Source organism: Erinaceus europaeus, chromosome 1 (assembly GCF_950295315.1).
Source record: "Erinaceus europaeus chromosome 1, mEriEur2.1, whole genome shotgun sequence".
Taxonomy (NCBI): domain Eukaryota; kingdom Metazoa; phylum Chordata; class Mammalia; order Eulipotyphla; family Erinaceidae; genus Erinaceus; species Erinaceus europaeus.
Genome location: NC_080162.1, coordinates 22325942 through 22338515, shown reverse-complemented (window position 1 = coordinate 22338515; position 12574 = coordinate 22325942). Strand labels below are relative to the sequence as shown.

General features: G+C 47.3%; 1 protein-coding gene across 5 annotated transcripts in view; it reads right to left on the bottom strand.

Moving 5' to 3' along the window:
• Positions 1-533: 533 nt before the first annotated feature.
• ADAMTS14 (ADAM metallopeptidase with thrombospondin type 1 motif 14) overlaps positions 534-12574 on the bottom strand; it is a 107954-nt gene continuing 95913 nt past the window's right edge. For 2 of the 5 annotated variants that reach the window (XM_016188577.2, XM_060199697.1), the window contains 3 exons: positions 8135-8276; positions 7926-8027; positions 534-2510 (listed from right to left, as the gene is read on the bottom strand). In XM_016188577.2, the coding sequence (XP_016044063.2) occupies positions 2023-2510; positions 7926-8027; positions 8135-8276 (732 nt within the window). In that variant the 3' untranslated portion in view covers positions 534-2022. The remainder of the gene's footprint in view (positions 2511-7925; positions 8028-8134; positions 8277-12574) is intronic. The other 3 variants (XM_007524141.3, XR_009552050.1, XR_009552045.1) reach the window with 3 other exon arrangements.

Genomic DNA, 12574 nt, shown 5'->3' with positions numbered 1-12574 from the left:
GGCACCTCACACAGGCAACAGTGAGGCATAGATCTTAGGCTGCTCGTCCATGATTGATGGGTCCCCCCCTTCCAAAGAGGCATCACATTCCTCCCAGCCCCACTTCAGCATCTGTGCTCTGAAGGGTCATCGCCTTCCACAGGAGCCAACCCTTGCATGTCTGAACAGATCTGCTAGTGCAAACCTCATTTCCCCTGCAGACCCCAAGCCATCTCCCAGCTACTTCCGGCTGGGATTCTGGACAGTGACTCACCCAAGGCCACAGAGTGGCTGGTGTGGAATCTGAGCAAGAGCTCCAGGCCCCCAGCCGCCCTGGCCACTCCACCTTGAGTCAGGCTCAGAGCAGCCCTGGGGCAAAGGTCTTCTTTGGATTTCAGCTACTCCCTGTCCACCCACCATCCCCCAACCCAATCATCTTGCTGCAGCCAAGCACAGTATATTAGAGCCCTGGGTTTTCTGCCTCTGTGCTACAAAACAAAAAAAAAACAAAAAAAAAAAAAAGAAAGAAAAGAAAGGAAAACATCACACAGTGCTGAAGTCCAAAACAATGCACCAAGGACAATGTTAATAAATACATAAAACATTAAAGGTCTGGATCCCAAAGGCACAAGAGTTGACACCCCCATCACACAGGCGGGCTGGTCTCACAGGAATGGTTTGGGGTGCGCTTCAGCATCCCAGGGAGGGGTGGGCAGCAGAGGGAGGGGACATCTGGGGAGACCCACCCTCACCCCCAGGTTCCCTGTGGTAGCTGCAGGCTGGGTATGCTGTTCCTATTTCTCCAGCCTAATTCAGAATAGCCTCTTTTGACAGGGAAGGACAAGCCAGGACACATGTCCATTACCCACTGAGGAGTCCAGGAGACCCCCCTGTATAACTCCAAGCGAGGACCCCTGAGGGTGCTGGAGACCCAGGCCACTTGCCCAGACCTAGAGGGACTAGAAAACTTGCCTGTTCTTGGAGATAAGAACAACCAAGGTTCTTCAACATCCCGTTCCCTTCCCTCCCCCCACCTGGCTGAGGCTCATACCCTGCCCTGGAGCACATGGCCTGACTGGTCCTGGGAAGCACCCAGACCCAGCTGAGTGGATCCTAGTCCCCAACCATGTGGCCAGCCCACCACCCTAAGCACCAAAAATTCTGCCTGAGCTCGAGTCAGCTAGGAGGAGACCCCCAGCTCCAGTGGGAGGGGCATCTGGATAGAAAACATATCGTCCTGGGACCCACTAAGTGCCCTCTGGAGTGATGCCCCAAACAGCCCAGGGTGCCATCAGGGGCCTAGCACCAGTCCGGGCACCTCTGGGTAAAGAGGACACACATTCCACTGTTCAAAGCCCTTTCTCAGGTGGGCAGGGTGGGCAGGGAGGCCATCCCAATGAACCTGAAGGCCCCAGAAGCACCAGGAAGTGGCATCTGTGAGGCAGAGGCAGCCCAGGACACTGCCCCCTAGCCTGCAAAAGGGAGCTATACTCTGCTCCCCGAGTTTGGCCAACGGAGCTGTGTGTGCACACTGAGAAGCACTGGGAAGGAGATGAGTTTTCCTTGTGTCTACCCTTCCTCAGAGACTCCCGGCCACAGGTTCCCCCACCTCTTCTCCTCAGGCTGGTTGGGGAGCACTCCTTCATCCCACTTGGCCTCTCTGGACAGGGGTGGCCTGAAAGGTGGGTTCTGACAAAAGGAGGGATGAAGTGGATCCAGTGTGAGGCTTTAGGCTACCCGGGGCCCACGGTTTGTGAGGAGGAAACCTCAGGTGACCCTCAGTTCCACAGGCTGGACAGAAGACAGACAAAGCCCCTGAGATATTGAGCTCATGCCCGGGCTGCTCGCTGAGGTATCTCTGGTTGGAGTTTCCCTGATCTGCCTCTTTCTCACACACGCCCTTTACAGGGTGAAGAGTGTCACAGCCCCGAACTAGAGCAAGTAGGTAAATAATTTAAAAGAGGCCTCACTGTATATCTTTTAAGCCAGAGTTCTTCGGGGCAGCCCACAGCATGTAAACCTGACTGGCAGCATGAGGGGGTCTCATGTCACTGGGGAGGTGGGGGGGAAGTTGGTGGCCCGGCTCTCCGGGTCTTCCCTGAGCTGCCCCTTCTCACTAGAGGCTGGCACAGATGCCCCTGTCCAGCTCCAAGGCAGTTCCCTAGGGGTGCTAGGGGACACGGCCCGGAATGAGCTTGGGCTGTGTTTCTGGGAAGCAGAGGGGCTTTGGGATACGGGGGAGCTTATGTCCAGAGGTCCTGGGAGCTGTGTGGGTGGGCCATGCTGAGGGCCATCTGATCCTGCTGGCCCCTGAGTGAACTCCACAGGGTCTGAAGGGGCTGTGGGTCCCAGCCAGGTGCTCCCCACAGTGAAGAAGGATGGTGCTGAGGCCAGGCTAGGGTCCGGGCTCGTGCTTGGGTCACCCTTGGAGCAGGACTCACAGCACAGTCGGCGGTAGCCTGGGATAGAGCAGTATCGGTCGAGCACTTCCATCTGGCAGGAGACAGACCGGTCCCCCAAGCACGGCTCTGCTACACACACAACACAAGGACAATGCCCATGAGCCAGGTGACACCAAGATACAGGCCCCACCTCCCACTCCACCCACCAACTGCAGACCCTCCATCTCCAGCCCAGGATGGACTTTATAAAGCTTCATCCCAGAAGATAAAGAGAAGAGGAAGAGTCCACAGGATCTGAAAGATGCTCCATTTATCCAAAGAACTGCAAACACTCATTAAAAGAGACATGTGCAACTCCATGTTCACAGGTGCATTATTCACAATAGCTGAAGAACAGAAGTAACCTAAATGCCCATCAACAAATGACTGGATAAAACAGTTATGGGACATATACTCCACAGGATACTACTCTGCAATAATAATAATAATAATAAAGATGACAGTGTGTCATTTTGGGGACAAAAATGGGTGGAACTGGAGGTGATTATGCTTGTGGAAAATAAGAGGTGAGGGGGCCAGGCAGTAGCATAGCGAGTTAAAAGCACATGGCATAAGGATCCTGGTTCGAGCCCCCGGCTCTCTACCTTCAGGGGTCAGTCGCTTCACAGGCGGTGAAGCAGGTCTGCAGGTGTCTGTCTTTCTCTCCCCCTCTATCTCTCCATCTCTCTCAATTTCTCTCTATCCTATCCAACAACAACAACGACAACAATAATAATAACAAGGGCAACAAAATGGGAAAAATGGCCTCCAGGAGCAGTGGATTCATAGTGCAGGCACTAAGCCCCAGCAGGCCAAAAAAAAAAAAAAAAAAAAAAAAAGAAAGAAAGAAAGAAAAAGAAAAGAAGAGGTGAAAGACAGCCACTGGACTTTTTGACTCAGATGTGGAATCTGGAGAGCTAGAACACGTGAAGTTGCAAAACACAGAAGCAGAAGTAAGCAAACTGCCCAAAACTATGGCAGTTCTCATTGGGAGGGTGGGGCACAGAATTTTGGGGGTGGAACTATACAGTCTTGTAAACCACTATTTTTTTCTTTATTAAGGGGATTAATGGTTTACAGTCAATGGTAAAATACAGTCGCTTGTATATGTGTAACACTTCTCAGTTTTCTCTCTCTCTCTTTTTTTTTTTGCCTCCAGGGTTATTGCTGGGGCTCAGTACCTGCATGTAAATCCACTGCTCCTGGAGGCCATTTTTCCTTTTTTTTTTTTTTTACTGGATAGGATAGAGATAAATTGAGAGAGAGGAGAAGATAGAGAGAGGGAGAGAAATATAGACACCTGCAGACCTGCTTCACCACTTGTGAAGTGACCCTCCCCAACCCTGGCAGGTGGGAAGCCACGGGCTCAAACCGGGATCCTTAAGCCATTCCGTGTGCTTTATACTATGGGCACTTTTCCCAGTGTGCCACCGCCTGGCCACCCCCTGGCCACCCCCTCCCCCGATTCCTTAGTCTTCCACATAACAATTCAACCCCCTCTAGGTAAAGCACTATTAATCACAAATAAGAGTGGCTTGGGGGAAAAAATGCCTCAGAGTAGTAACTCTACAAGCAAGCATCACCTGGAGGTTTGTTGGAAATGTCCATCCTCAGCCCCAGCCAGACCTAGTGAATCAGAAACTGGCCAACAGGGCACAGCCGTATGTTGTAACAAAGTCAAGACATTCCAGCGCCTGGGGAAATCTGAGAGCCACAGTCCTGCATCGTTAGTCCTTAGACGTGGCTGCACACCAGAACTATCTGGGAGCTGGCTCCCCCAGGAGACCTCACACTTTACCATGAGCGAGGACCAGGGTTCAAGTCCCAGTCACGCCATGGAAGCACCATGCAAGGGGAAGCATCATAAGCACTGGCCAGTAGTGTGGTGTCTCTCCTTTCTCTCTCTCTCCCTCTGTGTTCCTATGTGTGAATGAATGAATCTAAGTCAGGTGAGAGCAGTGAGATCACCCAGATATGAAACCCTAGCAGCAATAAGATGGAAAGAACCACTGCCTCTCTGGTACATGCAAAGGGAGAGGCCATGCTGGGGTGAGTGTGGGCACAGGGGTGAGGTGGGAACCCTGCCCTACATGAAGTGGGAACCCTCAATCCCTCCCAACCAACCCAAAGGATCCTCACCCATTCCCACCAATACCAGCAAATACCCAGGTCTCCCTCACCTGTGACAGACTAAGCATCCTACCTCACTCAGTCACCACCCAAGCGTTCTGGGACACACGTGTGGGCATTATGCTCTTGGAAACACATTTGGAATCCATTTCTTTAGACTCTCTGCATGGTAATGTATGCACTCAGCCAGGAGCACCACCACCCAGCCCCCTGCCCCATTTTAATTTTTTTTTTAATTGCCATCAGGGTTATAAGATTTAGGCTCCATTTTAGCACTGTCTTTGAAGCACAGACAGTTCTCAGTAAATGTCACTTTTTCTTTCTTGTGCCTCCAGGGTTATCACTAGGGCTCTATCGGTGCCTGCACTACAAATACACTGCTCCTGGAGGCCATTTTCCCCCCCCATTTTGTTGCCCTTGTTGTTATTGCATAGGACAGAGAGAAATCGAGAGAGATGGGGAAGAAAAAGAGGGGGAGAGAAAGAAAGACACCTGCAGGCCTGCCTCACCGAGTGTGAGGCTACTCCTGAACCGGGATCCTTCCACCAGTCCTTGCACTTCTCTACCACCCAGCTCCTTAGGCTCCATTTCAAACCAGGGGGGTGGACAACTCACGGAGCCTACCCAGCCCTCAGTTTCTTTTTAAAGTGGGAATCATTGGGAATAACGTTGACATTTACCAATGAATAATAACACTGTGATTATAGACAAAGAAGAAAGTTTCTGGATAGAAAGTTGCTTACTATACTACCTTTGTGTGCTCTGATTAGAATATCATCTCAAACCTATTTTTGCTCCCAGACAAGGGTAAGGGCAAAGGCAAGGGAAAAGGCAAAGACTTTGCTCTTTTTTTTTTTTTTGAAGGGGAGGAGGCAGGGGTAAAGGGAAGGGGGAGGAGGACAGTGGGGAGATAGGGAAACTTAAGGAACAGGAGGAAATGTATCAACAGAAACTCTGGGAAAGCACCGGCCACTAGATGGTGCCAGAATTCTAGGACCAGTCTCGAAATTTGACTGCACCTAGCGGAAACATGGGCAGGAAACTCAGGAGCTTGCACAGCCTTGGCTTAAAGCAGAGAGTCAGTGAGGCTGGAACTAGAAGATCCTTTAGGATACCTAACTAGACCGATTTATTGTACAGATGAAGTCAGTGAGGTTCAGAGAAATTCAGAGATTCACATAAGATAACACAGAACTGATCCTTCAACTAGGAATCAGAATCTTCCTGCCACTCGTCTTGTCAGGCCCAAGTGTCTGTGGAAGGTGAGGAATACAAAGAAAGAGAGGAGTGTAGAAAAGAAACACAGAGGGAGTCGGGCAGTAGCACATTAAGTGCACGTGGCACAAAGCGCAAGGACTGGTGTAAGGATCCTGGTTCAAACCCCTGGCTCCCCACCTGCAGGGGAGTCGCTTCACAGGCGGTGAAGCGGGTCTGCAGGTGTCTCTCTTTCTCTCCCCCTCTCTGTCTTCCCCTCCTCTCTCCATTTCTCTCTGTCCTGTCCAACAACAAAGACATCAGTAACAACAACAATAATAACTACAACAATAAAACAACAAGGGCAACAAAAGGGAATAAATAAATATTAATAAAAAATTTTCAAAAAAGAAAAGAAACACAGCCTAGAGAGCCTGGTGCACAGCGGGCTAAGCCAATATTTCTTGGCAGATGGATGAGAGAAGAGGTGAATGGATGGGTGGTTGGTAGCTAACAAGATGGATGGGAAATGGAAGGATAAGGGGCCAGGTGGTGGCACGATAAAGAGCGCATGTTACTATACATGAAGACCCAGGTTCAAGTCCTGGGTCCCCATCTGCCAGGGGTGGGGAAGTTCACAAGGAGTAGGCAGTGTTCTCTCTCCCTCTCTGCCACCACCCCCCCACCCGCCTTCTCTATTTCTTTCTCTCCTTTCAAGTAAAAGAGAAAAATGGCAACAATGATTGCTACTAGTAGTCGCATTATCATGCAGGCACTGAGCTCCAGCAGTAACCCTGGTGGCAATTAAAGAAATGAAAATGGGGTGGGGGGATGGGTGGTGGTGCTCCAAGTTGAGTGCACATGGTGCAATGCATAAGGACCCAGGTTCAAGCCCCTGGTCCCCACCTGCAGGGAGAAGGTTTTACAAGTGATGAAGGGAGCAGGGCTACAGGTGTCTCTCTGTCTCTCTCCTTCTCTGTCTCCCTATTCCTCTCAACTTCTGGCTGTGTCTACCAAATAAATAAAGGTTAATAAAAAATAAAGTGGTGGCGCACCCAGTAAAGCACACACAGTATGAAGCACAAGGATCTGTGCAAGGATCCCAGTTCGAACCCCCGGCTCCCCACCTGCAGTGGGGTCACTTCATAAGTAGTGAAGCAGGTCTGCAGGTATCTATCTTTCTCTCCCCTTCTTTGTCTTCCCTTCCCCTCTCAATTTATCTCTGTCCTATCCAAAAAATGGGAAAAAATGGCCTCCAGGAGCAGTGGATTTGTAGTGCAGGCACCAAGCCCTAGCGATAACCCTGTAGGAAAAAAGGAAGGAAGGAAGGAAGGGAGGGAGGGAGGGAGGAATGAAGGAAGGAGAAAGGAAGAAAGGAAGAAAGAAAGGAATGGAAAAAAGAAAGAAAGAAAGGAAGGAAGGAAGGAAGGAAGGAAGGAAGGGAAAGAAAAAAGGAAGGAAGACAGAGAAAGAGAGGGAAGGAGGGAGGAAGGGCAGAAGCAAGGAAGAAAGAGAAAGAAAGAAAGAAAGAAAGAAAGAAAGAAAGAAAGAAAGAAAGAAAGAGGAAGGGAGGAAGGGAGGGAGGAAGGAAGGAAAGGAGCTGGAAGGATAAATTGATAGACCCTTATCCTAGGTGGAGATACAAAGCTATTTTTGTTGTGGCTAGCTGACACCTTGGCAGGAGGCATACACACTAATTCAGTTCTCCCTATCACCCTATGAAGGCAGTCCACAAGTGCTTACCCAAAAGTCTTGGACCCATTTATAACTTAAAGTTCAGAACTTTGAGAGTGTTATAAAAGTAATACTCAGTGTTTTAAAATCGTATAACATCCCCAGTGGAGACAGAAAAATCATCTCACAACTGCACTCAGCAATGATCCTATGCTAACAGAGTAACTCCTTTCTCGTTAGCTCAGGTCAGATTCGGCTGCCAGGAGAGTTCTGCACCAAGTTTGTGAAAGGACCTGCAGCTGTCAGTACTCTGGATGTGTAGCTAAGGGCTCGCAGACAAATATGAGCATCAGCCCCACCTTCAGCTCCGGAAACTTAGGCTCTGGGCACTAAGCTCACACAGCATGACTGGACACTGGGTCTGCTCTAACACATAAGTGGCCCATGCTTGTGACACCATGACAGCTGCAGGCTCGCGGGGTGGAGGGACACAGAAAATATACTTACTCGATGGTATCATGTTCATGGGATGGAGGAGCTCAGATCTGGACTTGTCTGGAGTCGCAGGTGCCCGGATGTCAGCTTTCACTGTGGCATTGTGGAGGCCTCCTGTGAGTAGGAAGAAGCAGCTCTAGTGACTGAGACATGTAGGGAGTCAGATGCCAGTCTCACAGCGTCTGAGATACAGGCCGAAGGGGCCAGACCTGCCCACTCACCTGCTGGCTCACCTCCACAGGCAGGCAGGCTGCAGATCTGGACGGTCTCCGGCTTCTGCCCCTCACACTGCCCGAGGCTGTTGGCGTTTGTCCTGCACACCACCTGGCGCTGCTGGATGCCCTCTCCGCAGGTGGTGGAGCACTGCCACAGGAGAACCAGGCCAGAGCAGACCATGGCAACCGAGGGCAAGGACACAGAGGAGGCAGCAGTGAGCTCCGAAGTCCAGAACAGAAAGTCAATAGACAAGGTTGCCAAGTCTCCACTTGACCCAGAGGGACACGCAAGAACTGCTTCTCCATAGCCACACAGGACAGCATGGCAGCTGAGAATACTGTGCTTGAACTCTGGTCCTTACACATAGTAATGGGTGAGCCACACAGGACAGTATGGCAGCTGAGAATACTGTGCTTGAACTCTGGTCCTTACACATGGTAATGGGTGAGCCACGCAGGACAGCATGGCAGCTGAGAAATACTGTGCTTGAACTCTGGTCCTTACACATGGTAATGGGTGAGCCACACAGGACAGCATGGCAGCTGAGAAATATTGTGCTTGAACTCTGGTCCTTACATATAGTAATGGGTGAGCCACACAGGACAGCATGGCAGCTGAGAATACTGTGCTTGAACTCTGGTTTACACATAGTAATGGGTGCACTCAACTGGGTGCACCACCACTCAGCCCCCAATTTCCCTGCTTTACATTAAAACAAATAAAGTTGTATGTTACAGAGAATAGAAAAACAGGGCAACAGGGGGTCTGGTGGTAGTGCAGGTTAAGCGCAGGTGGCGTGAAGCACAAGGACTGGTGTAAGGATCCCGGTTCGAGCCCTGGCTCCCCACCTGCAGGGGAGTCGCTTCACAGGTGGTGAAGCAGGTCCGCAGGTGTCTGTCTTTCTCTCCCCATCTCTGTCTTCCCCACCTCTCTCCATTTCTCTCTGTCCTATCCAACACTGACGACATCAACAACAACAAAAATAATAGTAATAATAACTACAACAACAATAAAAAAACAAGGGCAACAAAAGAGAAAAGAAAAAAAAAGAAAAACAGGGCAACAAAAGGAAATGAATAAATACTTAAAAGAAAATACATGTGTTATATAGGAATATTGGTTATAAAAATCCTTTATTACACAAGATTTCAAGCAGACAGAAAAGTATAAGGATGCCCATTAAGGATACTTGTTCAAGCTGGCAAAATAGCTCACCCAGATAGTGGGCTGCTTTGCCATGCACAGGCCTCAAGTTCAAGCCCAGCCTCCAACACATCAGAGGAAGCTTCAGTGCTGTGGTGTCTTTCTGTCTTCCCGACATATATCTGAAAGTCTGAACTCTGAGCAGTAAGGCTCTGATGATGACAGAGAAGGACAGAAAGAAGGAAAGAAGGAAGGAAGGAGGGAAGGAAGGATGGAAGGAAGGACAGAAGGAAGTTTTAAAACTTTTCCAAAACATTGAAGACACAGAAATACTCCCTTCCAGCTTCTACGATGCCATTATCACCTTGATATCAAAAGCAGACAGGGACACAACAAAAAAAGAAAACTACAGACCAATATCTCTGATGAACATAAATGGACACACTGACCAGTGAAAAAGAACTGAGAGCTCAGAAGTGAGCCGCCACACCTATGGACATCTAATGTTTGACAAAGGGGCCAGACTGTTAAATGGGGGAAGGGGAGGAGGGAGGAGGGAAAGGAGGGTGCGAACCAGCCAACCTGTTCAATACCACTAGCAACTTAAATGGTTCAGTTAGCATTCTGGTATGTTTTCAAATACTGTGTTGTGCATTTTTAAAGTTCAGATAAGTAGTATTCCGTTGGAAGTGAGTTTTCTTTGTACTCCAGTGTTTTTTCTTTAACTCAAAATTAATTTACAAAAAAAAAAAGTTTCCTCAAATTTATCTGTGTTGAGAAGTAGTTCAAGTCTATCCAGTCTTCCTCGCTGTCAAGTTATCTTATTATATAAGCAGACCACAATTTGGGGGGGACAATCTCCCATAGGTGAACATTGAGGCTGCTTCTTCATATTATGCTATTACAGTAAGCGTCATTGTGCTTGTCTTCTTGATCAAAGGGGATTTTTTAAATTACAGTAGAATCAGATATAACATAAAATTTAATACTTCCACTATTTTAAAGTATACTGTGGTGAGTCACTAAGTATATTCACACTGCTATACATCCATCATTACCATCTCTGTCCAGAATTTATTCATCGTCTCAAACTGAAATTCAGTTCCCATTAAACATGAACTCCCGTTCCCTGCTCCCCTCGGGCCTGGCACTCGGCAATCCACTCTGTGTTTCCAGGAATCTGGCCGTCCTAAGCGCTCACAGGCATGAAGCCATGCAGTACACGACCTTTCACATCAGACTTCTTTCACTTAGCACAATGTCTTCTAAGTAACAGAAATTTATTTTTCTATGCGAAAAATCTAAAGACATTTAACAACTTCCCTAAAGTTACTCCCAGGGTCTAACCAGAACAGCTGGATGACTTTCCCTTCTTCCTGATCCCCATTTCTGCCCTGGAATCACAACTATGAACTTTCTACAGTACATATTGTTTTTAAGTACAGATATTTTAAACCTGAAATAATCAGGTATTATTACATTCACATCGGAACCCTTTGCTAGTTTCCTACTGCTCCTATGACAGAGTCCAACTCTTTACAAAGCCCTTTGGCATTTGACCTTTACCTGTCTCTGACATCATTTTGCAGTTCCTCTCACTAAGGTCCAGCCCTAGGGTGCTTTCTGGAACAAGGCAAGGTTACTTCCTTCCTCAAAGTCTTCCTACGGCTCACTGCCACTACCACTATCACTCCTATCAATTATTCTTCCACTATCACTACTACTACCACTATCACTACCACTGCCACTGCCACCACCACTATCACTCCTATCAATTATTCTTCCACTATCACTACTACTACCACTAGAGTACCATTACCACTACTACTATCACTATCATTATTACTACCACTATTACTACTACTACCATTATTACTACTACCACTATCACTACCACTATCACTCCTATCAATTATTCTTCACTATCACTACTACTACCACTCAGTACCATTACCACTACCACTATCACTATTACTACCACTATTACTACCATTATTATTACTACCACTACCAGTACCACTATCACTCCTATTAATTATTCTTCCACTATCACTACTACTACCACTATCACTACCACTGCCACTGCCACCACCACTATCACTCCTATCAATCATTCTTCCACTGTCACTACTACTACCACTATCACTACCACTGCCACTGCCACCACCACTATCACTCCTATCAATTATTCTTCCACTATCACTACCACTACCACTGCCACTGCCACCACCACTATCACTCCTATCAATTATTCTTCCACTATCACTACTACTACCACTAGAGTACCATTACCACTACTACTATCACTATCACTATTACTACCACTATTACTACTACTACCATTATTACTACTACCACTATCACTACCACTATCACTCCTATCAATTATTCTTCCACTATCACTACTATTACCACTCAGTACCATTACCACTACCACTATCACTATTACTACCATTATTACTACTACCACTATCACTACCACTATCACTCCTATCAATTATTCTTCCACTATCACTACTACTACCACTAAAGTACCATTACCACTACTACTATCACTATCACTATTACTACCACTATTACTACTACTACCATTATTACTACTACCACTATCACTACCACTATCACTCCTATCAATTATTCTTCACTATCACTACTATTACCACTCAGTACCATTACCACTACCACTATCACTATTACTACCATTATTACTACTACCACTACCACTATCACTATTACTACCATTATTACTACTACCACTATCACTACCACTATCACTCCTATCAATTATTCTTCCACTATCACTACTACTATCACTCAGTACCATTACCACTACCACTATCACTATTACTACCACTATTACTACTACTACCATTATTACTACTACCACTATCACTACCACTGCCACTATCACTACCACTATCACTCCTATCAATTATTCTTCCATTACCACTACCACTATCACTAGAGTACCATTACCACTACCACTATCACTATCACTATTACTACCACTACCATTATTACTACTACCACTATCACTACCACTGCCACTATCACTCCTATCAATTATTCTTCCATTACCACTACCACTATCACCATTACTATCACTATTACTACCACCACAACTATTACTACTACCACTACCATTACCACTATCACTACCACTGCCACTGCCACTACCACTATCACTCCTATCAATTATTCTTCACTATCACTACTACTACCACTCAGTACCATTACCACTACCACTATCACTACCACTACTAATTATTCTTCCTCTTCTGCTTCTTCTCCTTCTCTTTCTT